Source organism: Amborella trichopoda, chromosome 5 (assembly GCF_054954075.1).
Source record: "Amborella trichopoda isolate Santa Cruz 75 chromosome 5, AtrichopodaSantaCruz75HAP2 v2.0, whole genome shotgun sequence".
Lineage (NCBI taxonomy): Eukaryota > Viridiplantae > Streptophyta > Magnoliopsida > Amborellales > Amborellaceae > Amborella > Amborella trichopoda.
In genome coordinates, this window is record NC_142340.1 from 5342251 (window position 1) to 5366703 (window position 24453).

At 36.0% G+C, this 24453-nt stretch overlaps 2 protein-coding genes across 5 annotated transcripts; both read right to left on the minus strand.

Moving 5' to 3' along the window:
• Positions 1-1854: 1854 nt before the first annotated feature.
• Positions 1855-5122, minus strand: LOC18443484 (Pentatricopeptide repeat (PPR-like) superfamily protein). The gene has a single exon (XM_006853673.4). The coding sequence runs from the start codon at positions 4779-4781 to the stop codon at positions 2931-2933; it is 1851 nt and encodes a 616-aa protein (XP_006853735.2). The 5' UTR covers positions 4782-5122; the 3' UTR covers positions 1855-2930.
• A 3235-nt stretch (positions 5123-8357) lies between these two features.
• LOC18443485 (arginine--tRNA ligase, chloroplastic/mitochondrial) lies at positions 8358-20934 on the minus strand. Of its 4 annotated transcripts, none has more exons than XM_088867068.1 (18): positions 20872-20934; positions 20152-20234; positions 19661-19797; positions 19254-19329; positions 18690-18791; positions 18377-18592; positions 17548-17628; positions 17260-17343; positions 17061-17165; positions 16379-16557; positions 15572-15656; positions 13580-13763; positions 12487-12556; positions 11739-11808; positions 10664-10753; positions 10492-10560; positions 9907-10005; positions 8358-8624 (listed from the first exon to the last, which is right to left on the minus strand). In XM_088867068.1, the coding sequence occupies exons 2-18, from the start codon at positions 20170-20172 to the stop codon at positions 8514-8516; spliced, it is 1779 nt and encodes a 592-aa protein (XP_088723194.1). In that variant the 5' UTR covers positions 20173-20234; positions 20872-20934; the 3' UTR covers positions 8358-8513. The 4 variants fall into 4 exon arrangements, with proteins under 4 accessions (XP_088723194.1, XP_020528722.1, XP_006853736.2 ...); XM_020673063.2 differs by having other exon boundaries at positions 19661-19800; XM_006853674.4 differs by having other exon boundaries at positions 20152-20238.
• Positions 20935-24453: the final 3519 nt, after the last annotated feature.

The window sequence follows — 24453 nt, forward strand, 5'->3', positions numbered from 1 at the left end:
CGTGAGTATACCCCCAAAATACAGCCCGAATCCAAAATAACATTCCCGAGTCTCTAACCGACAACCAAACTTGGTAAAGCACTGTTAAACCTCGATTGGAAACAAAATTACAACAAATTTTTTGTCTCCATGTAAAATATCATCCAATTGGTAGTTATGCTTGAGAGACATCGCTTGGTTATGAGATGCATGAATAAGTTTTCTTGCATTGATCAATGAATGACACAAGAAAAGATCCAGAAAAATTGAATCGATCAATGGATGATACTAATAGAATCCAAAAATATTCATGCACCAAAATAGAGGTCGATAGACCTAAATATTAGGATGTTATCATCATATCGGTATATAATATAGGGAAAATATCTCTATATCTTTAATTTTAGGTTTTATTTTCTTGATAAACCAATGTTTCAAAAGATATCTTCTAACCCCCTGACCACTTTAAACCTATTTTTTAATCTAAACAAATGTGAGAAAGACATACACTTTTTAAACCTAATCATTACTCTCTCTTCACTTAAATACCCCAAACTTCTCTCTTTCTCTCTCTTTCGGTGGCTCTCACTCTCTCCTCCCTTGTTTCTCCAAACACCTTTTTCTCTTCCGGTAACCTCTCATCTCCATGAGGTCTTTCTCTCTCTAGAAATTTGGGCATATGGCTTTAAGAAAAGGCATGTCTTTTTAGATTTGTTTGGCCTAAAAAAACAGGTTTAAATTAGCTCAGAGGGTTAGAAAAAATAAAATCTACAATTTTTATGCCCCAAGATATCTTTTAAAACCTTGGATCTATTGTGAAATAAAACTTAGAAATATAGGGTATGAAGATATTTTTCCTATAATGAAATATAGAATTGTTGCCAAGTTTGATGTGCCAAAACGTGGCTTTAACATTTTATGCGATGTAAGGAAAATCTTTTTCTAAAGTTGAAAATATGAAGTCAATCAAAAGTTCAAGCTTGGAATGAGATTGAACAAGGTGGGTATGCAAGTAGCGTCATGTCTCATGGCCTTCAGTACAAATATGGGGACATAAAAGGAGCACATTCAAGAAGTATATATTAGCTTATGTGAGTGGGAGTAAAAACTACTTTCGACTATCATAAATATCGTTAGTTCCTTTCAATCTCAATCCATGGCTGTATAAATGCGTTCAGATCCACTCATGGCCCTTCATACCATATATTTTAAGAGAAAATATCATAAGACTTTGCTCTATGCAACAAGGTTCATATTTCCTGTTAGATGATGCTGTGGTCGATGTGATTTTTAAAGATGTGATGAATCAGTGTTTGAAGCCAGTGCGAAATTAGAGATATTTTTGTCGCTGACATGCAATGGATTAAATGCATGTCCTAGAAGCTTGGGACTGAGGAATCAGTGTCATGCGGGTAGAATAGCCTTTTTTCTTTTCTCCTGAAAGCTCAGACTAAAAAATGCTTAAATCTCAAGCGTCGCCTCTCTGTTAGAAGTAGAAAGGAGGATATGCATGCAAGGAAAAGCAGATCAGGATTTCAAATATGTGGGCTCTTCTTCCATTGAAGCTCAATTTGCAGTGAAGTTTTCACAAAGAAAGCAGTGTGAAGTTTCCACAGAGAACTGGGATTCAACAGTATGAATTAGAACCAAAAATATATTCGAGGAAAACCATTAATTCCTCTAATTTATTCAGACTAAAATGCTATGCTTTCTAAGTATTCTAGGATCTTAGATGCAGTAACGAGATTAGGAGTAAGAGAATGATCAGCTTTAAAAAGCATGCTTTCTCTAACCTATTCCCAAGGATGCTTCCAAGTTCTTCTATTTGAGAAACAATTTATTTTGAACAAAAATCTAGTCAAAAGAAACTCAGAATTTCCATAAACCTCTTTGTATCATGGCCTGGCTGGATTGTTGCGAATAGTGAGACCTCAAATTAAATTGCTAATGAAGTAATTTGATGAAAGAGATTAAGAAGCTTACACGTGAACGAAAGATTTGGGAGAAAGCAATTCGGGTTTTCGGTTTTGGAAGGGGGATCCATGGGTAAGCCATCAAACTCATCCTCCACTCAGTATTCAAAGGAGTAAGAAGAGGGTACAAGTTTGGGTTCTGGAGCACTTGGTTCAGGGGGCATGGCTGGTTTCATGACCTCGTTGTAGCCACGGCTATGAGAAGTATGGATGAGTGCCTATCAGCTCTTACATAGCCCAATACTTCCATTTTATCCCAGACTTCCTCCTCATAAGCTTGGCCTATGAACTCCAATCAATGAAAAGCTTCCCTAAGGTGCATGGAGAGAGGACTGTATATATACATCATTCCCTTTTCCTTTTGGATAATCCAACAGATAATATCAACGAAAGTTTTTCTTCTCTCCCTTTTATGTATTTGGTATCAACAAATTTTCCACAATTACATCTCATGGTTACGTAAGCACCAGTGAATGCTAAACACAGCACTTTTCTTCTTGAAAATGAATAGATTACTGAACCTATTGATTTCAAAGGATATTTATTCTTCAGGCACTTCTTTACCGTCAAAATCATCACCTCAATCAGTAAAATCTCAAAATTAGAGTAGAACTTTGCCCCTAACTAATACTTGCACTCCAATTTGAAAAATTCAAATGGTTCTCCCCCAAAGAACTTTGCCCCTAACTAATACTTGCACTCCTCCCATTTGAAAATTCAAATGGTTCTGCCCCAAATGCTCTTCCAAGAATACCAGTACTCTGATTTTCTTCCTTTTCTTTTTCTTGGAGGTTATGGATTCCCATCATTTCACGTAATTGACAAGTTTCATGAGCTTCCTCGAACAAACTGGGTGTCACATCTCCACACCAAAGGCCACCAGCCAAAAGCCTCTTGTATTAAGAAGCTCAAAAAATGCACCAAGAATCACATGACCAAGGCCAGGAGAACTTGAAAACCGTTCAATTTGGTGTCTTTCTAAATACTTTGTTTCTCAACAAGCTTCGTCCCGAAGCTCTCATTGAGCCATCCCACTTGAGCCTGAAGCCCTGCATCTCTCAAAGCATTAGCAGCTGATCTCTTCAACCTCTCATCAAGCAGTGTGCCCTCCAACTTCATATCTTGTAACAATGTTACCAATTCGTCGATCCTATCACTCTTAGAGAAAACCCCAACCATTATCCCACCCATGATTTTATCAATCCTACCGCCATTCATCCTAAACTCCTTAAAAAACCTCATGCATTCTTCACACTCACCAGCCTTACTGTAAGCCAATATCACAGAAGTATAACTGACCCTATCTGGTTGAACTCTCCTCCTTTTCATTTCTTTCCATGTCTTCTCAACTTGTCTAAGATTCATGGCCTTTCCATGCATGTCCAACAATGAGTTATAGACCCACACATTTGGTGAACAACCCACTTGTTTCATTTGTGCAACAAGTTTCATGGCATCTTTAATTCTACCAGTCTTACCATAAATGGCTACCACGTTAGAGTAGGCTATGATACACTCGTTAAAACCCTGGTTTTGCATCTCCAAGAAGATGGTTTCAGCTTTTGAATATAGGCCTAATCGATAATAGAGGTTTATCACAGAGGCATAAGTTACCTGACCAGGTTGGCAACCATTTGAAATCAGATGATCGTAAGCTTCAATGGCAGATCGAACTCCACGTTTCTTTGCATAGCCATTCACAATTGCGCATAGAACACAGTCTGAAACCCTGATGTTGAGCTCTTTCATGGAGTCTACGATTCCTAGTGTTTTATCAACCAAGCCCACTTCTATGTACATCAAAACCAGTTTCAAAAAGATTGATGGGTCCTTAACCAGGCCTTTGCTTTTTCCTTCTTTGAATAGAGTTTCGGCTAATTTGACATCTTTTACTTTTGCAGAAGAGCAAATCAATGAAGTATAGAAAGAATTATCAGGTTTGATCCCTTTTGCCCGCATTTCTCGGAAATACCCTAAAGCTTCATCCACTTTGCCCGATTTTCCAAGAGAATCACAAAGCACAGCATAAATCTTTTTTTCTGACATGGAAACATCCATACTTTGGCCCTCAAATTGCCTGAAAACTTCCATAACGTTTTCTGGTTGCCCTAATTTATGATAAGCTTCCATTATCTGATAAAAACCATTAGAATCTGGTGAAATTCCAGCCAATTTCATCTTCTCATAAACCGAAATGGTACTTGTAAACATATGAAGCTTGTTATAGCCTCTCATGGCCGATTCATAAGCTTGAACCCCCAATTTTTTATCATTTCCGAAAACATCCAGCAAAAGATCGGTGATTTTGAACTTTCTAGCCTTTATACAGGTTCTCAGAACCCTGCAACATATTTGATCATCAGGAAAAACCGAGAACCGTTTGATATCAACCACAAGAAATTCTTCGAACAAGCTCCATTGCTTCGTTCTCAGGATAAACCCAGCCAAAGCGTTCACGGTGAATTGATCTGGCAAAAATTCAGGCTGATCCTTTGCTTTCTGATAATAATCAAAAGCTAAGGTTTCCGTTTGACGGTTCCTGAAGAGGCCTTGTATAAACTTGTTCAAGCTTTGGCGTTTCGATTTCGGAGCTTGAAGATTGGGTAAATGGCCATCAATTTCCCCAAGTTTGGGCTCAATCGACCAGTTTTCAAGAAGAGGAGAGGGAGATTTACAAGCAGAAGTCGCAGAGAAGGTGAAGGTGTCAAAAATTCGTCGATTTTTAGTGAAAAGTTGCAGCAATGGAGGTCCCCTCGGCCTCAAAACTAGGGTTTCCCATGAGCTCAAGGGAGTTGCAGATCGATGATTATTGGCATTTGAAATCACCATATTTCCCCAATTGCTTAGAGAGGGAGAGGATGAGGAAATTGTATTGTTTTAGAGAGAGGATGAAAGCATCACTACAAATTTCCCAATGCTTTGGAGAGAGAGAATGAAGGATTTAAGGGGTTTAGAGAGAGAAAATCCAGAATTTGAATGAGGAGAAGAGGCGGGTTTTAACTTTTAAGAACCTTATCCCCAGAGAAAGAAAAGAGGGTACACGATCCACCTGTGACGCTCAGCCACGTGGCATTCCAAAGCGATGGTAATCTCCCGCTGGACATTACCAATATCTTAGTTATTTGGGGCGCGAGCAATGAGCTTCGAAGGAGCAAACTGTACAACTATGCGCTCGAGCAAAAGGAGGATTTTGAAGTCTTTTTAGGACCCTGTTTCTATGCGGCCAAGCTCACATATATAGAAAAGATGGATTTTTTAATTTAATTTTTAAAGACATGTAGAGATGATAAATATGAAAAAATAAGTAAATTTTAAAACCTAGGAATAATAATTTTAAGTAAAAAAACATTTGGATATTTAGTTTCCATTATTTTTAGATGGAACACTTTCTTGTATCCATTTTAAAGATGGATACTTTACACTTTTTGAGCCGCATACGTAACCATGCGGTCCAGGCCGCATGAAACAATTTTCCATCTTTTTATTACTAAATACTGAAATCCACCTAATAATCATTCTAAATATTTCCAAAACTTGAAATCAATTTTTTTTTTTAATGTCCATGCATATTGATGTTTAGATGATCAATTTGAGGATATTTGGGTATCAAAACAATCTCTTCTAGTGAAATTTGTGAGATAGGCTTTGATTTGATTGTCTAAAGCCTAGGCTTTATATAAATTTTTTCCTTTCTTTTTTCTTGTGAGATGAAAAAGTTTACATACAGCTCGGAGGCTCTAAACAATCAAATTAGAGCCAATCTCCAAAATTTCACTAGAAGAGGTTGTTTTAATGCCCAAATATCCTCAAATTGATCATCTCGACATCAAGATGCATGGACATGAGAAAAAATGGATTTGAAGTTTTGGAAATAGTGCATCTTGTAACGTATTTTTGGATCGTCAATTTTCAAGATTTTATAGATATGCTCGATCTACACTATTTTTTAAGCTTTAAATTTTATAATTAAATACGAAAATATATTTTAAGAATATGACAAAGATTTCCAGCATTGAAACCACATTTCTCAATACTATTTAAATGTGCGTTTTACTTTGATTGTTTAGAGCCTCGGCCCTATACAAACCACACCCGATTGAGATTAGTCAGGTTATTTGCATCCCAAAATTCTGGATGCTTCTAAAATGTGTATTACCAAAGGGAACAGTGTGCTCCCCATGAGAGTTGACTAGTATCAAGATATCCAGTTTTCTGTATACCTTTGGTAGCTGACTTAGCTCTTTACCAGCGTTGCTTTTGTTGTGTCATGGCGGTTTCTATAGTCTTCTCCTGAAGCCAGGCTCACTTAGAATTTAGGTGAGCTGAGTGCACCTCATCTAACTAATCAAAACATTTTCAGCAGCACCTCTAAGTTGTCCCCTGTCCGGCAATTGAAACACCAGGTAGGGGGCCAGGTTTTCCCCAACTCACCAGAGCTCTCTCTCACCCCTTCCTCTTCCTCTCGCTGCCACTCTTACCATCGCAGGCATCCCTCTCTCCACCTCCCCCCGAAACCTCAAAGAATTTGTCCTCAACATAATCAAGAGCAAAACCACCGCCTCGCTAGCAGCTGCAACATTGCATAGTGCTGCTAATCTCTATGTTGAAATCTCGCTAAAAAATGAGGGCTTTTCTTTGCTTGAATTCTCATTAGATCGAGGACCCAAAAATGGTCGTCTCCATGGCCGAAACGTAAGACCCATTTCCATTTTACTGTTTTCTCTATCTAGATCGGTAAGCCCTTTTCCCTTTCCCATTTTTTGTAATTTCATTGTTTTCTCTCAAGATTTTTCATATGATTGTAATGAGTCTAGTTTTTCACCTTCCTCCCCCTCCCCCACTCCCAAGATTTTTAATATGATTGTAATGAGTCTAGTTTTTCACCTTCCTCCCCCTCCCCCTCCCAAGATTTTTCATATGATTGTAATGAGTCTAGTTTTTCACCTTCCTCCCCCTCCCCCAACTCCCATCTCTCTCTCTCTCTCTAATATCATCAAACAACATCGTATCTCATGTCATAAACTGCCGTGGAAGATTACCCTTGCATTATTATATTTCAAGACCTTGTGACCATGAATTGGGGCACTAGCAGAGGGTGAGGCAGGTCTCGGAAGAACCACCATTTTGGCCGATGAGTCACCCTGCAAATCAGTGGCAGAAGTGAAAGAGCCTGAAGAGAGGCGTACATGCAGTTTCTCTCACAAGAATGGCCTGAAGAGAGAATTTTCTCTCACAAGAATGGCCTGAAGTGAGGATTACCAGGTCTGTCATGGGATTTCGAAATGGGGCAAAGAAACTCATGTGGCCATTCTAGCTAACTCGCCATCAAAACCATTAAAAGGATGTTCAGCTGTCTGGTAATACAACTGTTGCACAGCTCTTGCAAGTAGGTAAAGACTAACCATGTTTGATGTTTCAATTGCCAGACAAGAGGGCAACTTGAAAAAAAAAAAAAAGTCGTGAGATTATAGGTGGCGCCCATAATGTTTGGCTAATGACCACCCGATGGTAATTGACCGCCTCAAAAAGTGCCTGTACATAATTTTCTCTAAATTTGGAGATACCACTAAGGATGGAAAACGACCGGGCCAACCTCGGCCTTAGCCCATCCTTTGTCCCCATAAGTTCAGCCCAAGGGCCAGGGCTTTGCAGGTCAAGCCAGGCCAGAAACAAATGAATAAATAATTAATAAAAAGAAGGAATAGAAAACAAAATACGCTTGTGCATAACCAAGCTGGCACTGGCCCTAGCCCAACTCTCATGCCACAATTCGTGGCCCAGCCGCTATTTTTTTAGGGCCGGGACAGCTGCCCAGCCCAGTCCTAGATATAACCAACCTCAAAAAAATAATATTAAATGCAAAAGCAATTCAAACATGCTTATATGATTGAAAAGTAAAACCATGAGATTACATCATTCAATTTTTTGGATGGTAAGATCTAGAGTATGTAACAATTCAAAATCTAAATATCTCTTTTTTCTAAAATAAAAATAATCATTTGATGATTCTTGAATGAATCTCGTAATACATATTTCTGACATCATCACATTAATACAACTGGTGAAATATATACTCAAAACCCCTTACACTTCAACGAAAAAAATTATTCAATTACAATATTCAAATGAATCCCATTCACCCGATGGAGGAAAGAGTTAGCTCAGCTCTGAGCATACACACCTAAATCTATCCAGCCGGTCTCTCTCTCTCTCTCTCTCTCTCTTGCACATACACACAAAAACACACACCCCTTTCCACATTCATCGAAACGCATTCGAGCCAACTCCCCCCCAACCCCTCTCCTATTCGTTTGAGGACAAGGTATCCTCTCTCTCTCTCTCTCCCTCTCTCTCCATCTTCGAAACATGCTCCCAAAACAAAGTTGGTAGCCAGTGAAATTCATGGGAAGAGATCAAAGCCAAAAATCTATTGGAGATTTTAAGTACATTTTCAGCAAGAAGAAAAACAGCTGATTTTCTCGGACAAAATGATATGAAACCCAATACTACATAATTAGCATACATATTTTCCAATGAAAGAAAAGTGTGTTAAAAATGTTGTTAAAGTTTGTAGAGAGGCTTAATCCCAAGCAAATAGAAGCACTGCCTCATCACAACAGCCGTGGCTTCGCACAGCAACAACCTGCTCGTCTCCTCCTCCGATCCTACCACCTGCCAATATTACACAAATTATCTCTCTGACACATTTGGTATTTCCAAATATTTCCCTTTCCATAACTATTTCTATTACTCTCTTTTCCCTACAAAGTAAGTATTACCTACAAGTTTTTCCTTTTTACCCTTCTTAATTGGAAGTCAATAGATTTGAAACCCCCCACCCCAATGAAAAAAAAAGACCAACACCACCAAGGATACAACACTAAGAATGCCAAAAGGTCATAATAATGAGTTCACGATTCCACTAGGTTTAAAGCATAATTTACAATGCTTATTTGAAACTTGATCTATCTAACCTAAATACGAGTGTCCAAGGTTATTGAAATGATTCAAAACAACATATGAGATAAACAAACATCTCATAGTTTAGAAACCTAGGCACTCCTGTTTAACCTTTTTTCTTAGAATGTCACTATGGAAATACCTAGTGTCACTTAAACTCTCAACTCTCCCCTTCTTTTCAAAGAAAGACTTGTTGAGCTTGAAAGGGCAGTTTTAGGGCTGACATTTCTAACTCTCATATCAATGTAACACACTAAGATGCATATCTTATCTTTATAACGTAGCTCTAGAACTCTCATTTGGACTCGTGTTAGGCCATGCTCTCAATATATTGCTCCAAAGCTAGCTCGGAATTGCATCATCCTTTTCATATTGCAGATAATCATGGAGAGCTAATCATATATACCATGACACATACTCGCAATGGTACAACTGAACTAAAAGTCTAGTTCAGTATATTAGATATCACTCTCATACCACATACCTATGATGAGATGAGCTTGGCTATATGTGCTATTTATAAGACCTTGTTATTCTGCTAGAGAGATCCACCATGTTCTATTGTCATGAAACTAGTACACTATGCATAGAACCCCATGTAAATTTCTAAACCCAAATGTAACATTGATAGGTTTCTCTGTTATACAGAGAGAAAACCAAACAAATCATGTTGGCAAGAGGGGAAGATGAATACAGAGGAAGGCCATTGGCATTTTGTGGGAACTCTTGATCTCAATCTATATTTGGAAAGATGCGAATTGACATTTATGTGAAGTGCAGTATTCACACAGAGGGAGCATTTTATTCATTGCATTTAGGATTATTGGTATTTGATGTTAAAACTCTGCTCTTGTGGATAAATTAAAATTACTCAAATCATAACATCACAAACATGATATTTTCTAAAAATGCCACAAGATACTCATAAACAATAGAATAGACAAGAAGTCATTAACAAAAACAAACACAAGGAAGAATATATTAGAGATCATACCCGGCATGTGGAATAAAATTTCGTGAATATTTCTGACAAATTGTAGAGATATTCACAGAGCGTGTTGGGAAGAAGATTTGTGATAGCATCCTCGACAATCTTGGAAAAGAAAAAAAAAAGATCATGACCATCAAAATATTGCTAAGGGATAGCAGAAGGGGTGTTCAACAGAGAGAGAACAAGATAAATACTGCTTGCTGTTGGGATAGAAAAGAGCTGGTGTGTGTGTGTGTGTGTGAGTCAGAGAGAGAGAGAAAGAGAGGAGAGAGGAGAGAGATTATAATACATATACTACTCAAAACTCAAAGTTCTCTGCTTCTTGTATTCTTTAAAATAAAAATACATGGAGATACTGAAGACAGTGGTCATTCTTTAACAAATCAACTGCTGGCTCAGAACCAATGCCAGTTTTGTAATCTAATGAAAAAATGTGTGATTGCCATCCTTAAAAAATACTTGGAAAGAAGTTAACTCGCAATATCTAATAACCTCGGATATATTTTGCGAATCTCAAGATAATTTTCCAAACCAAACTCTTTCATTTTTTTTCATTCCGTGTGGTAAATAACATCAAAGTGGTTTTACCTCTGGAAATTGGATCAAATGGATTCCTAAAATACATTCATTGACATGGTCCAACTGGATACTCCCAGTCTGAATAAAAGAAGAAAAACGTTAGTCTATTGGAGTCACTGCCGTCCAGTGATATAGCATACTTCTTGTAATATGTTAATAATGAGATATCCAAAACATTTACCATCTTTAGCTCTTCCACATCTTTGCCTGATTTCCTTATGATAGAACAGATACGAGCATGTGCATATAGCAGGTAAACAGCTGTATTGCCCTGCAGAATTGGACAAGAAAGCTCACCTTAGGTAAAAGCATGTCAAGTAGGGAAAGTATACCATAGTCCATGGAGAAAGGTATATGGAACTCCAAGGCTACATTTGCCATCAACTCCCACTGATGGATGGTAGAATATTAACAGGATTTGTATTCACGTGAACATTCACCTATGTACAGTTAAATATCCAAACCATCTATAAGCAAAAAGAACAGTAGATTAGCCTTGGAAGAACATCTACACGATAGCCCATTGGACTATGGGGTACCAATGAAGCATATTGATGAAAACTGAGGTAGATAGGGAGATCCACCGCATAGACTAGAGGTTTGAAGATCTTAATCTGTCGCCCTCCTAGGTTAGGGTTTGAGTCCCTCAACTACCAATGAACTGTTACCAGTGATCCTAAAGCACAATTTTGTAAGGAAACTTGTACTTTTCTTATATGAATATCTTCCTTCTCTTATAGGTGATCCACAGCATAGACTAGATGTTTGAAGATCTCTTAGTCTATTGCTCTCCTAGGTAAGGTTTGAGTCCCTGAACTACCATTAAAATGTGATCCTAAAGAAGCCCAACAAGTGCACAAGGAAAATCTTACTTCTCTTATAGGAATATAGTACCAGATCTTTACTCTTTTTCTTGCTTCTGTCTTCTTTTCCATTCTTTTGTTTTTTTGTTTGAGAGAGAGAGAGATGCATGTAGGGAGTCCCAAGCCCGAGCCTGAGTCACCCAGTCTGACTCAGGTGAGTCCAGAGTTGGACCGGCTATTTTTAAATATAGAAATGAGTAATTTTTTAAAAACTACTGACTCGGGGCGAATCCCCAAGGGTTTACATGTGGACTCACCAAAACTCCGAATAGCAGACTAAGGCAAGTTGCAAAGTGAGCCAAAAACTTTTAGAACAATGTTATGTACTGTGCATGAAGAAATATTTTTAGTGAGGTGTTTGGCCATTGACCTTCATATCAATTTCAGACATACCCGGACATCCAACATTTGGTTGAAACTAAATGTGTAGTTCGTCAACCTGTTATTTTTCAAGTCTGCATACCTGTCACAAGAAAACAAAATAAAAATATCAGAGTGAAATGTAAACAGACCCATGCCATATGAGGACCTTAAAAACGTACATAGTTGTACAAAAGTTGGTGCACATTAAATTTCTCAAAAATGAAAAACAATTATCAGAATAAAATGAAATCCCTATATTGCGAACACCATCATATTTCCCCATAATACATTTGAAATAAACTGGCCAATGCCAGAATGGTTACTTCATAAGAATAAGAAAACCCAGAAGAACACAATTAATTTAAAGGCGATTAATTATATTCCTTCATCAATTAAAGATAACAGATAATAGCGGTAAGGTATTCCTTAATCAATTAATGATAATAGATAATAGATGTATGATGTCAAATGGGTAATCTTTAACTTTTTAAGATAGAAAGCCAAAGGTGAAGAAGGAAGACAAGCAATTTAATAGCAATGGCAGCAATTTAAAAAATCAATTATCACAGTTTGCATGTGATACGAAATTCCGAGAAACGGTATCAGAGGGAACCACTGAAGTTATAGTAATGTGTATATAAGTCCTTTTTTTTTCCTGAAAGAGTTAGTAATGTGTATATTAGTCATGAAACCAAGATATGAAGGTTAAAAGAGAAATCTCCTTTCCTTGGCAGTCTAAGCACGCACCTAAACAAATTATGGGGGCAAGAGAGCTTACTTTACAGCACCATAACCAACAGCTTCAGCAGCTTCTTCAAGCTCCTCGGGAGTCCATTCATCTTCTCTACCTGAGAAAGCAAAAGAAACTGTGCATTCAGTACTCTCTCTCTCTCTCTCTCTCTCTCTCTCTCTCTCTCTCTCTCTCTCTCACTCACACACACATTTTTAAAGTTATCAGAAGATCTTTACTTTCTTTTATTTCCCCCTTTTTTTTCTAAAAATTTGTTTCCTTTCATTTTGGGTTTTTATTTATGCTTAATTGTAGGGAAAAACTTTTGTGTTCCTGTGGGATGAAAATGTAAACTTTGTCCCATGGCCAAAACACCATGTAAGGCCAAAACTCTCCAATCATCTTCATTCACCACTAAAATCAATCTAAAAGAAGATTTGAAGGTCAACAAAATTGTTCCAAATTAATTCTCACTCCAAGATTTGACTTTGGATCATTTACTTGATGGAAGATCATATCTAGCATTTTCAGAACCGAAAATCTTTTTTTTTTATATATTGATCACACGGTGAATCATAGATGTTTTAAAATATTTCAGGCATAAACATTCCCTAACTCGGTGTTTTGCCAGAGCCAAATGCAGAGTAGGTCTCGTGGGACCACCACGCATGCACCCTTACGTACATGTTTTACTTCCATACCCATCTTTTACATCTGGTATCACACCATTGATGTTCCATAAATTCACCGTTTTCATTAGCTCTTTCAATTGATACGCTCTGCACACCAAGCTATTATAGCTTTGTAAAATTATTAAAAGGCCAAGATGCCTTTGTAAGTTGTAACAACATTGATCAAAATAATGTGATATAGGTGCATGTATGCTTGCTTAGGGCACAGATCCAGTTTGCATGAGGGAGGTCAAGGGTACCAATATTGAAGTTTGTGCTACAAACAAGTGGCACGAACCTAGCCTTTAATTTACTATTTTCCTAAAATGCCAAAATGGAAAAAAGAGAATGATCTGTGGAAGCAAATATGGGTCTAAATCTATATATACATATGTGTGTCTCTTGGAAATGTGTGTTTGTGCATGTGTATATGAGTTTCTGATGATAATAGTCCAACACTTTTAACACACCTCGCTCAATAAGCTGCTTTTTACTTTGAGCTTTGGCTTCGTCAAGTAAATCAGCCAAACGTACAACTTCAGAACTCCGAGTCCTGAAACGTTTGCCATCCGAACCAAGTACAAGGCCAAATCCAATATGTGTTGTTTTTGGGTATCCACCATCTTGTGGAAGCCAACCGGCACGCTTGGCAGCCTGAAATGTGAGATAGAGAGAGAGAGAGAGAGATCACTAGCAACATTTTTTTCTATTCCAAAAATTAGACACAGAAGATAATCCATGATGCCAAAACCTTTTTAGAACATATCTCTATTCCAAAAATGTAAGACAGAAAAAGGCATTCTTTGATGCCAACTTATCAGGACAGTACAACAAACATCACCATAAAGCATGCAGATGGTCCAGAAACTCCAATTATCACCGAACATTACCAAAACTTCTTTCTATATTAAAAAAAAGAGGGGGGAAATAAAAATTGGGTCCAAGGAATATCCTAATATTTCAACTTTCAAGTTTCCCACCTGCATAATCTATTGCAGGAATTCGAGCTACTGTCCTGATAATCTCCTGTACAGTCGCAAACCAAGGTAACCCATAACAACGAACATTACAAGTCCTCGTACCCAAATAATTGCGCAAGAAATATTACATGCAAATAAACTACAGAAAATAAAATAACTACCTAAAAAATAACAGAAACTACATGTGGATAACAACATTAAGGTCATCCAAAAGCACCTTTAACATTAACAGTGTAACAATAATGGTAACAACTTCACTGGAATGAACCACATATCACCCAATTTTCTCTCGCTTAGTTATAAATTTAACCATGGTGCATTCCATATCGCGAAGTGTGGTTCACTTTCCAAAGAATAATCTAAAACCCAAAAGCCCTTGCCAAGACAACTTTTAAGACGTATGACTATTTGCACCATGTTTTTGTTATTCCTACGCAAAACTATCAGCAGGGATATTAACAATAGTGCCTGGCTAAAATTACCACCCATGTATGTAGGTGCAGATGGTAAAAACTTTGTTGCAACTAACAATCCCTGCTTTAATCAACATATTTGGTGATTGTAATGGTAGGCGTAATGAGGTTCAAGTCAGTTCCAATTTTCTCTTGCTTAGTTAAAAATTTAACCATGGTGCATTCCATATAAGTGTGGTTCACTTTCCAAAGAATAATCTAAAACCCAAAAAACCTCGCCAAGACAACTTTTAAGACGCACGGTTATTTGCACCATGTTTATGTTATTCCAACCCAAAAATATCAGCCTGTTGGAAAAATTGGGCGATCTAACCACTAGCCGCCCGGTTAAAATCAGAAGCGGCCAGTGGCCGGTTTCGGTTTTGGGCGGTTTTGGAGTATTTTTAAAAAAAATTTCAAAAAAATATATATAAATTCCCAAAAATAAGGAATTTGGTTTGTAATGCATTTTTTAATGTTCTTTACATGATGGTAAAAATTAAAAATTGTTTTGGTCATTAATACTATCTTTAATTCAAAAATCGATTTGTTAAAATCCATTTTTTTCATCATTTTCAATTTTATTTGAATTTGTTTTGTTTTAATCATTCTTTATATTTTTTTCATATTTTAGTAGTTTTTTTTTATCTTTTTTATTTTTCAACACTTTTTTGACCACCCGAGAGTTGCCCGGTTAGAACAGTTGAATTGGCCAGTTTACCAGTTAGGCCGGCTAAACTTACCGGTCAGGCCGGCTAAACCGCTTCAAGGCCCATGTCCGGTTAACCGTTCCCGTTCGATTTTGCGAACACTGGGTAGACATAATGAGGTTTAAGTCAGGTCTGTGAGAATGCACGCCTTTATTAAGAATTCATCCTTACCAAATGATGTTGGAAACCCTCAGCAAGTTCATGTTACATCCATCAAATGGTATGCATGCAGGTATCTCATGGAAAAATAGCACAAATAATTAAACACCAACTTAATAAAAAAGTATAAATACACAATTTAAGAAAGCAAGGATACGTACACTGAAGAACATCTCAAAATGTTGTGACTGACCCACATCGGTTAGATATATGATCCATTCCGCTTTCTCTTCATTAATCCGGTACCTATAAAATAAAAGTTGCAACAGAATTAAAGGAATGTTGTTCAAGAAAAACGAGCATGAAAAAACAGAAAATATTATAACGAATAAAAATATGGTATAAAGGTTGGTTTACTGTCAGGAAATAGAGTGTGGTATAACACGCTACAAGCAGATCCACCATCCATTCCAGTTAGAGAACATTGAAAATTTACCATAGCAAGACCAGCTCCACAACCACCAAAGTACAGTTACTACCCACAATCCTTAATATTCAAAAAACGCTTTGTAATATTACTCCATTTTCATCATGTTATACAGCACACTTTCCCATGAGGAAAGCCTATTAACATTTCTAACTAGCCTACTAGAATTTCAATGAAAAGAAACGCTAGGAGTATGAAATTCTTATTTATGTTTTATTTTCCAAGCATAATAATAGGTGCATTTCAACTTGTTTGCCACCGGTTAACATCGGCAATCATTTTTCTCTCAATTAAACATTTAGAATAAATTTACTTAACAAGAAAGCTGAAGGAACTTCTACTTTATTCGCAAGGAACATTTGTTCTTACAAGGTTTACAGGAGGTTCTGCAAGGACTAAAAACCCAACTAAATTTGATTAGTAGACATCCACTCATAATGATGGCAGTATTCTCTTTAACAAGCCACTATCCATAGAATTTGGTTGCGAAGAGCCTTAAATAAGTAAATTTACAAGGGGAAATTTATATAAAAGCACCAACCAAAGAGCTGCAAGATCAGTAGAAGCATAGTTAAATCCTCCATCTGACTTCACGACAATCAAAGGAATGTTGTAGCCATCGAGAAAGATAACTCTTGCACCATCACTTTCCTGAATCAATCCTTTGTTATCCAATTCATGTAGAACCCCAGGGATATAAGGGCTATAGAAACTTTCCCCCTAATAAGAATCATATTAAGGGAAATTCGTTAACTGTGACACAAGTATGCAGTAAATTATCATGAAAAAAATGATAATGCTTCTTGCAACACAATGAGGTTGGAAATCACAGTGACGTACATATAAAATAGTGATTCTATTACCAGGAACAGATAAGAATCACAAAAAATGATGCAAATATATTCATATAGCTTAAGATCAAATGTTAAAACAAATTTTTCATATAGGACACATCAGAAACCTTGATTTTTCTGTCCTATAGATGATAAAATGCCATCCAACCCCAGGAAACGGGCTTGGGTCAAGACAGTAGAGGCTTGGTTTTCGTAGCCCAACGTCTCAAGTTCCATTCCTATGTCAAAAAAATGAAAAAAAAAGTTTAAGAAAAAAACCTTTATCACAAAAAAAAAATACCATCCAACCTCAATGTGAAATTGCAAATGGAATTCCCCGCCTCCAACAAAAATAATCAAGGTTAATAATCACTATGACAAATATAATACCATCTCCTCCAGATGAACTCCGAGACGTTGATATACTTGATCGAACTCCCTACGGCTGATTTCGCAAATCTGTTGCCATGCTCTCCTATAATTGGGACTTCCACCCTATAAGGAATGGTTTAAGAGAAGAATTCAAATTCAAATCAGATACAAAAGCCATATGAATATATTGGGTTTTGAATCTTAGAAGATCCATCACCTGCAGTTGAACGACAGCCTGTTGTGCCCTTTCCTTGAAGGTGTTATCTTCATCAAATTTCTTTTTGGAAGCCTTGTAAAATAACTGTAAAAACAAAATTAAGATATAAAAGTTTCCAAAGGGTAAATACTTGACAAATCCAGTCAAATATTCTCTCAAAAGAATAATTCATAAATCCATTTTTGTAACAATAACAATTTAAGGCTTATCGATAATCATTTCTTATATACAAAAAGGTCTTATCCATCAAAAAGAGATCCACAGAGGGGATAATTGGTCGTCACCAACCTGAAGATCTCCAATGGCTTGTTCACCAGCATCGTCCCAGTTAGGGAACTCTTCAAACAGGTACTCGATCAACATGCCAAACTGTGAAATTGCAGAAGTCAACAATGAGTTCCAAATCATAATTTGTCGAAGATGAAATTTTAATCACTGATGTACAACTGTAAAAACCACATGTAGAGAACAACAACTTTTAGGTAATCTTGGTTGATAGAAGAATTTAACAGCTAGAACAATATTTTAAACTGTTTTACTAACAGGCTACCTACCATTAAATTCTTTTGTCCTTGAAGTACGCAAATATTTTAAAAGCCGCAAGCATCTGAATGGTATACAATACATGGCATATGTATGATGGATTGATTGATAACTAACTAGAGAAATCCCCTGACTCATGTGGCAAAGTCTACAACAATAGAGCCACCAGAGATGTCAACTTAAACCCAAAAGCTCACATGTTGGTTATTTCCATGATTTATTATTAAGTGTGGCAAATCTGGACTGTAAAAGGATGCGGATATGACCAAATGCTGCATAAACTGGAATTGAATTAGCATCCTGCATGTGTCCAACATAACTATCAAAGATACAGTGACATCAATGAAGGTATTACACACAACATAACTATCAATGACATCAATGTACGTATTATACACAATATCAATGCAATAGAATACGACATGAGGGAATCTAACTTTTACGCACTCTATAGTTTACAAATTAATAAATAATTGAAATTTTTAACATATATAAAGTTTGACCCCCAAAAAGGAACAAGATACTAGAGGAAACCTAATAAATATGGAGTTTTTTTTTTCACAATTAAACACACCTGAGTACCCCAATCACCAACATGGTTTCGCCGAAGAACTTCAACATTAGAAAACTCCAGCATTCGGGCCAAAGAATCTCCAATTATTGTTGACCTAAGGTGGCCAACATGCATTTCTTTGGCAATGTTTGGTGAGGAAAAATCAACCACCGCCCTCCTGACAGAAAGCACAGGTGCCCAGGTTCCAATGCCATTCAATAGCATCGCATGTATTCTCTGCAATACCAACAATATTGACGATTTAGTATCAAGAATGAAAACATGTCGAAAGATACAAAAAGATTCTTTCTCATATAGATAGAATTTCTCACACCTTAGCAATCCATGGCTTCGATAAAACAACATTCACAAATCCAGGACCTGCCACAGAGGTGCTTTCTATCATATCAGAAGGTGGAAGAGTTTTCCTGATTGCCTGAAAAAGAAATAAAAATATATTTATAAAAGTTAAATTTCAGGTATTCAGGGTTTATATTTATTTGCATAAGCAGTTTTCATGGGCACCTATATTTGATTTACCCATTTCAAAAAGTGGTGGTTAAATCCCAATCATTGAAAACCTCCATGATTTTCTTTTTATATTTACAGTCTTTATGTTATTGAAAACGAAATATATTTCAAAAAAAAATTAAATGGAAGATGAAAGTAACACCAATACCATGCCAAAGATTTCTTTGTATTCCTGTTTTTCTTAATCTATAGACACATCCTCATGCTAGTAGTCGAAATAAAGCATTTCAAATTTGATCTCTAATGAATGACCCCATTCTTTACTGATCACAAATACAGAATTACCAAAACAGCCGACGACTCTTATAAGTTGCCAAAATCAATTAAAAGCTTAAAAGATCATAGATGTTTATTAAGAAACACATACCTCTCCAACAGAAAAAGGTTTATTAAATGGGCCAGGCTGTCCCTTAATTTTCGACCAGATACCCATAGCATTGTTACTGCGTCATAATGCACTGTTAGTTAGCATGGTTTCTATGACTAGAAAATTAATAGAAAGTAGAAAACATAACAGACATGATTAATTCAATATGATCTGAACAATCTTTCATGATCATTGAAGAACGGATCAAGAACCAAGGTGGGAGAGTCAAACACAAAGTATGGTAGCTTAAATTCAAATAAACAAGTATGTGGAAGAAGTAAGACCATGATGGGTGAATTTGTTTCCAATATAACAAGATCAAGTGCAAAGGACTATAAATTCACATATCAATTTTCTTTTCTAGCTTCCTTCCTTTAGAAACAAAACAGAGAAACAACTACTCTTACAATTGATAATCGCCAAATTTTCCCGTGCATATAGCAACCAATGGCTCCAACTCCAAGTCATCTGGAAAAGTCGCTCTTAGTGAGGCCTTACACAATTTCGCAAGCAGTTGCCTGACAGTGCCTGTTTCATTTTCTACCTGCTAAATAAACATTAAAAAGAAAAAAAGACAAGTACATCATACTGAACTGAACCGAGAGTAATATCACAACTACTATAAAACAGCCAGATCTTCATTCTCAAAAATATCCAAAACCATACATATACAGCACAATGCTCAAGTAAAGCCGATTTTCAAGCTGCAGTGAAGATAACTGGGTTTTTCACCTTCTGTACCTTTTTTACAATGTAGTTTACTAGATAAATATAACCACAAGTGGTTCTTAGTACAAAATAAGCATCTCAACAGGTAACAAGCAGTAACAAGGGATCAGAGAGAGATGCATAAAAAAGAGAATGGTTACAAATGGATTTGGAGAAATTGGAAACTTACATTATCATCACCATTCAGCATAGCGAAGAATCGCGAATTCCTCTTTCTGCAGAGAAGCCTTACAGATGATGCTCTAAAATAATCTGTCTAAATCACTGATACGCATTAACGAATTTCTCCAGAGTATTGCTCAAGCCCCATTATAAAAGAAACCCAACAGAGAAAAAAAAAATGAAAAGCTAAGACAAAAAAGCAGAAACTTAGATTTAAACCATGAATATACTCGATGGTGCGAGAAGAAGAATAACCCAGAAGTACATGTTCAAGTTAGAGAAACATGAGATAAAATTGCTGAAGCTCCGCTATAACAGAAACCCACATGAAAATCTATGAAACAAAACAAAAAACTCATTTCCAAAACAGAAAATATTTGATAGTGAGAGAAGAAGAAAATCCCAGAAACGCATGCTCAAATTACAGAAACATCAAATAAAATTGCTCGAACCCCAGTCCAAGATAAACCCAATAGAAAAAAACGATGAAAAGCTAAGAACCAAGGCCAGAAATTTAAACCAAGAATGAATTTGATGGTGAGAGAATAAGAAGAACCATGAAATTCATGTTCATGTTACAGAAAAATGAGATAAAAAGGTACAAAAAAAATTGAAAAATGGGAATTTTTATGTGTTGAGGAGTTATCGGGATAACAGAGAGAAAATAAAACTAAAACAAATCATCAAGAATAAAAAAGGGAGAAATGGAAAGCGTGTTTATGCATACTTGCTGAACAAGGCTCTTCCAATGAGAGAGGCGGCCGAATTGCAGAGCGTGAGAAGACTGCTTAAAGGAGAGAGAATTGGTTCCTAAACTCATTATTTAAGCCCTTAGCTTCTCCCTCATTGCCCTTTTTTTCTTTTCCGACTCCATAGTGCTAGGACTTACTGCCCTGAGAATATGCCGCTCTTTTTTTTCTTTTTTCTTTTTTGGAAAATATGCCTTTGATTTCATGAAACTCAGGGGTGACTAAATTTATTTTGTAAATAAATGGGAAATTTTATAACTATTTTCCTTGGGAAAAAGAATGGGATCACTTAAAAAATCAAGGGGTAAAATTATCCGTATTAATATTTGAGTGCATATTTCTTTTTCTTGTCACTTAGATACGACCTCAAAAAAATTTAAATATTTGAGTGTGTATTTTCTTTTTCATGTCATTTAGATACGGCCTTAAAAAAGTTTAAAAATATGAATTGTATACAATGAGACAATTTACCTAATGAGACTATTTACCTTGTTAAAAATTTGGAATGAAGAATAATGAAGGACATTTCAATAATTTGACCCACTAAGAGGCCTCACCCCGAATAACGATAATACTCTTGAACACAAAAACTAGAGACTTTTTTTATAATATGTTCCATGAAAAGTAATTAACTGCATAATAATAAAAATACCCATGGTTATTCCATATTAGTAACACTGAACATTGTGTTCTTCATTAGTTATACAAAACAATTAAGGGTATTTTTATTATTTGGTTGAGGTCTCAAATTACATAAATGTCTAAAAATGGAAAAATGTAAAAATAAGTATTCCTTTGTCTAAATGATAAAAAATATATATTAGAGGCAAATCCCTTAATTTTTGAATTTTATATTTTTATTTTTATTTTTATTTTAAATTGATCCTTCTTCGAAACACTATTATACTTTCTCTCCCCTAAAATTTAGTCATTCACCTTATATTCATCTTTCATATTGAGAGACTATAAAAATTACCAGCAAACAACACTAGCAAAGTTAACCGTGTTTAAGAGGCAAATAAAAATCGTGAAGAAAATCATAAGAAAAAAGAACAAAACGTGGAGATACGAATATTCCGGCATAGATCCATAAGCAAAAGAGAAAGAAAAAACACCAAAAGGCTCTCTCTCTTACTCTATACCATCTCAAATATCATTTTTTTTCCATTCATAAAACTCAATTCCCCATTACAATTCATGTGATTGCCTTCACAAACCTAAAGATAACTACCAAATAAAGATAGTTAACTCGACTCGTACCCACGTCAATTTCCAAAGAAACATGGATGTTTCCTTTCCACAAGATAAATAGAAAAATGAAACTCCTATTTTTTTCCCAAAAATTAATCCATTCTTACTACTTCCTTATCAAAACTTGCCCTCACATCGATCTTCAAAACTTTCCCCTCACATTGATCTTAAACATATTCTAAAAAAACCCATCTAAAAATTAACGTCCCCTCAAAGATATTTCCTAATAACAAGGGAACCTCCCACACTAACACCATCAGTTCTTTTCTTAAATAGATTCCTACCTAGAAAAATATGAATACTTTCTTCCTAAAATATAATTTTATAAAAAAAAATCTATATTAATCTTATTTCTAAAAGTTGATTCTGATAAATAAAAATAAAAAGTCTATCCAATCCTTAAAAATAAAATTAATAAAAATAAAATTAAATCTTGGGGTCCAAGATAACGAATTAAACAGAATTCCTAGTTTGCAAATTTTATATCTCCCTTTTTCATTATAGATTCCAACTTAGGTAACCAAAAAAAAAGAAAGTAGGGTTTTTTTTTCTTCTTTTTTTCTCTGTAAAAGAACAAGAGATAATAAGAAATTAACATGATTATTTATAGGAAAAATTACGTACATATCCGTTATAGTTTGCGTTATTACGAAACTATTAAATAGTTTTCATTATTACCTATCTATCTGTTTTTTTATGTCATAACAAAAAAAAATTAAAAATACGTTTTTACTCTTTTTCGGTTGTGGAACAACCGAATTCAATAGATTTTCAGTTGTTCAACAACCAAAATCCTCTACAATGGATTTAAACCTAGGGTAGAGAGAGAATAGATAAACATAGTGAATAGTTTAAACTCAATATAAGGTATAGAGAGATAATGGATAAACATAGGAGTGAGAATGAATAAAGATAGGGGGGAGTTTAAAAGGTAAAGAAGAGTTTAAACCCACCCCATGTAAGGTATAGAGAGAGAATGGATAAACATTGAGTGGGTTTAAACTCTTCTTTACCCTTTAAACTCTCCCTTATGCTTATCTATTATGTTTATCCATTCTCTCTGTACCTTAGATTGAGTGGATTTAAACTCTTCTCTATATGTATCCATTCTCTCATTTTAAACTCTTCCTTATATTTATTCATTCTCTCTCTACAATGAGAAATCTATCATAAACATCGAGAAGAGTTTAAAGGGCAAAACGAGTAAAGCACATCGAGCAGAGTTTAAAAGGAAAATACGAGTAAAGAGTTGTGAAGAAGGGTATAGTGGAAAATCCGTTGAATTCGGTTGTTCAACAACCGAAAAAGAGAAAATCCATAGCGAATTCTGTAGAAATGAAAAGCAATCCACGAAAATAAGAAAGAAGAAACAAACACAAAATAAATAGACAACCAACCACAATGCAAAGATATAGGGAGATTAGAGCTTCTTTACTGACAATGGAGAATAGGGTTACAATTCGCTCTCTTCCTCACGCCTCTCTGTTTTTTATTTAATTACAGAGAGATTTGCTTTTTTCCCTTAACCATTAACCATGGATGAACCCCAAATCGCAATAATATATATCGACTCTTAGATAGATGGTACAAATTACTGAAATACCCTTGTATGGATATATATCAAATCCTAGATATAACGAATCCCATGTACGGATATATCTGAATTTTTCCTCCGGGTTTCAAGCTCTATGGGCCTTCGACCCTTCGGGCTTTTAACGGCCCTCCGGAGTCGTCTTTTTTACTCCACCTTGGCAAATCTATTTCCTCAGAATACAAGACAACAATCCTCAACAATCTCCACCTTGGCTTGAATTCTGTTGAGCCACCCTGAAGATGTCTTCATCCCCATACCTCCATAAAGGTACACGACTACACCCCCACTTGCCATGGGGTGCTTCCCTCACTCTCAACAATGAGAGATATTAAGCAAGTCCAAGCAAAGCTTGAACTTCTCTGTGGTGACCAGCTTTGTAAGCATATCTGCAGGGTTGTCATTCATATGAATTTTCTTCAAGTGAATGATTCTTTCTGACACAAACTCCCCGATCTTGTGATATCTCACATCAATGTGTTTTGTCCTTGTATGAAACACTTAATTCTTTGCAAGATTTATGGCACTCTTGACTATCACACATGCAACACAATACCTTCTTGCTCCCACCCCAACTCACGTGCCAAACCAGTCGACCAGATCGCCTCCTTTGTAGCCTCAACTGCTGTCATGTACTCTGCCTCTGTTGTAGACAATGTAATCGTGGGTTGAAGCATTGTTTTTCATGAAATAGGTCCACCTGCTCATCCATAGTAGG

Excerpts from the sequence above, each read along its gene's own strand:
- LOC18443485 (XM_020673063.2), bottom strand. The coding sequence starts at position 20,172 with ATGCTGAATGGTGATGATAAT. Across the intron at positions 17,344-17,547 it reads AAGCCATTGGAGATCTTCAG|TTATTTTACAAGGCTTCCAA; the intron begins GTTGGTGACGAC and ends TTGTTTTTACAG. Across the intron at positions 10,006-10,491 it reads ATTTGATCCAATTTCCAGAG|ATTGTCGAGGATGCTATCAC; the intron begins GTAAAACCACTT and ends TTCTTTTCCAAG.
- LOC18443484 (XM_006853673.4), bottom strand. The coding sequence starts at position 4,781 with ATGGTGATTTCAAATGCCAATAATCATCGATCTGCAACTCCCTTGAGC.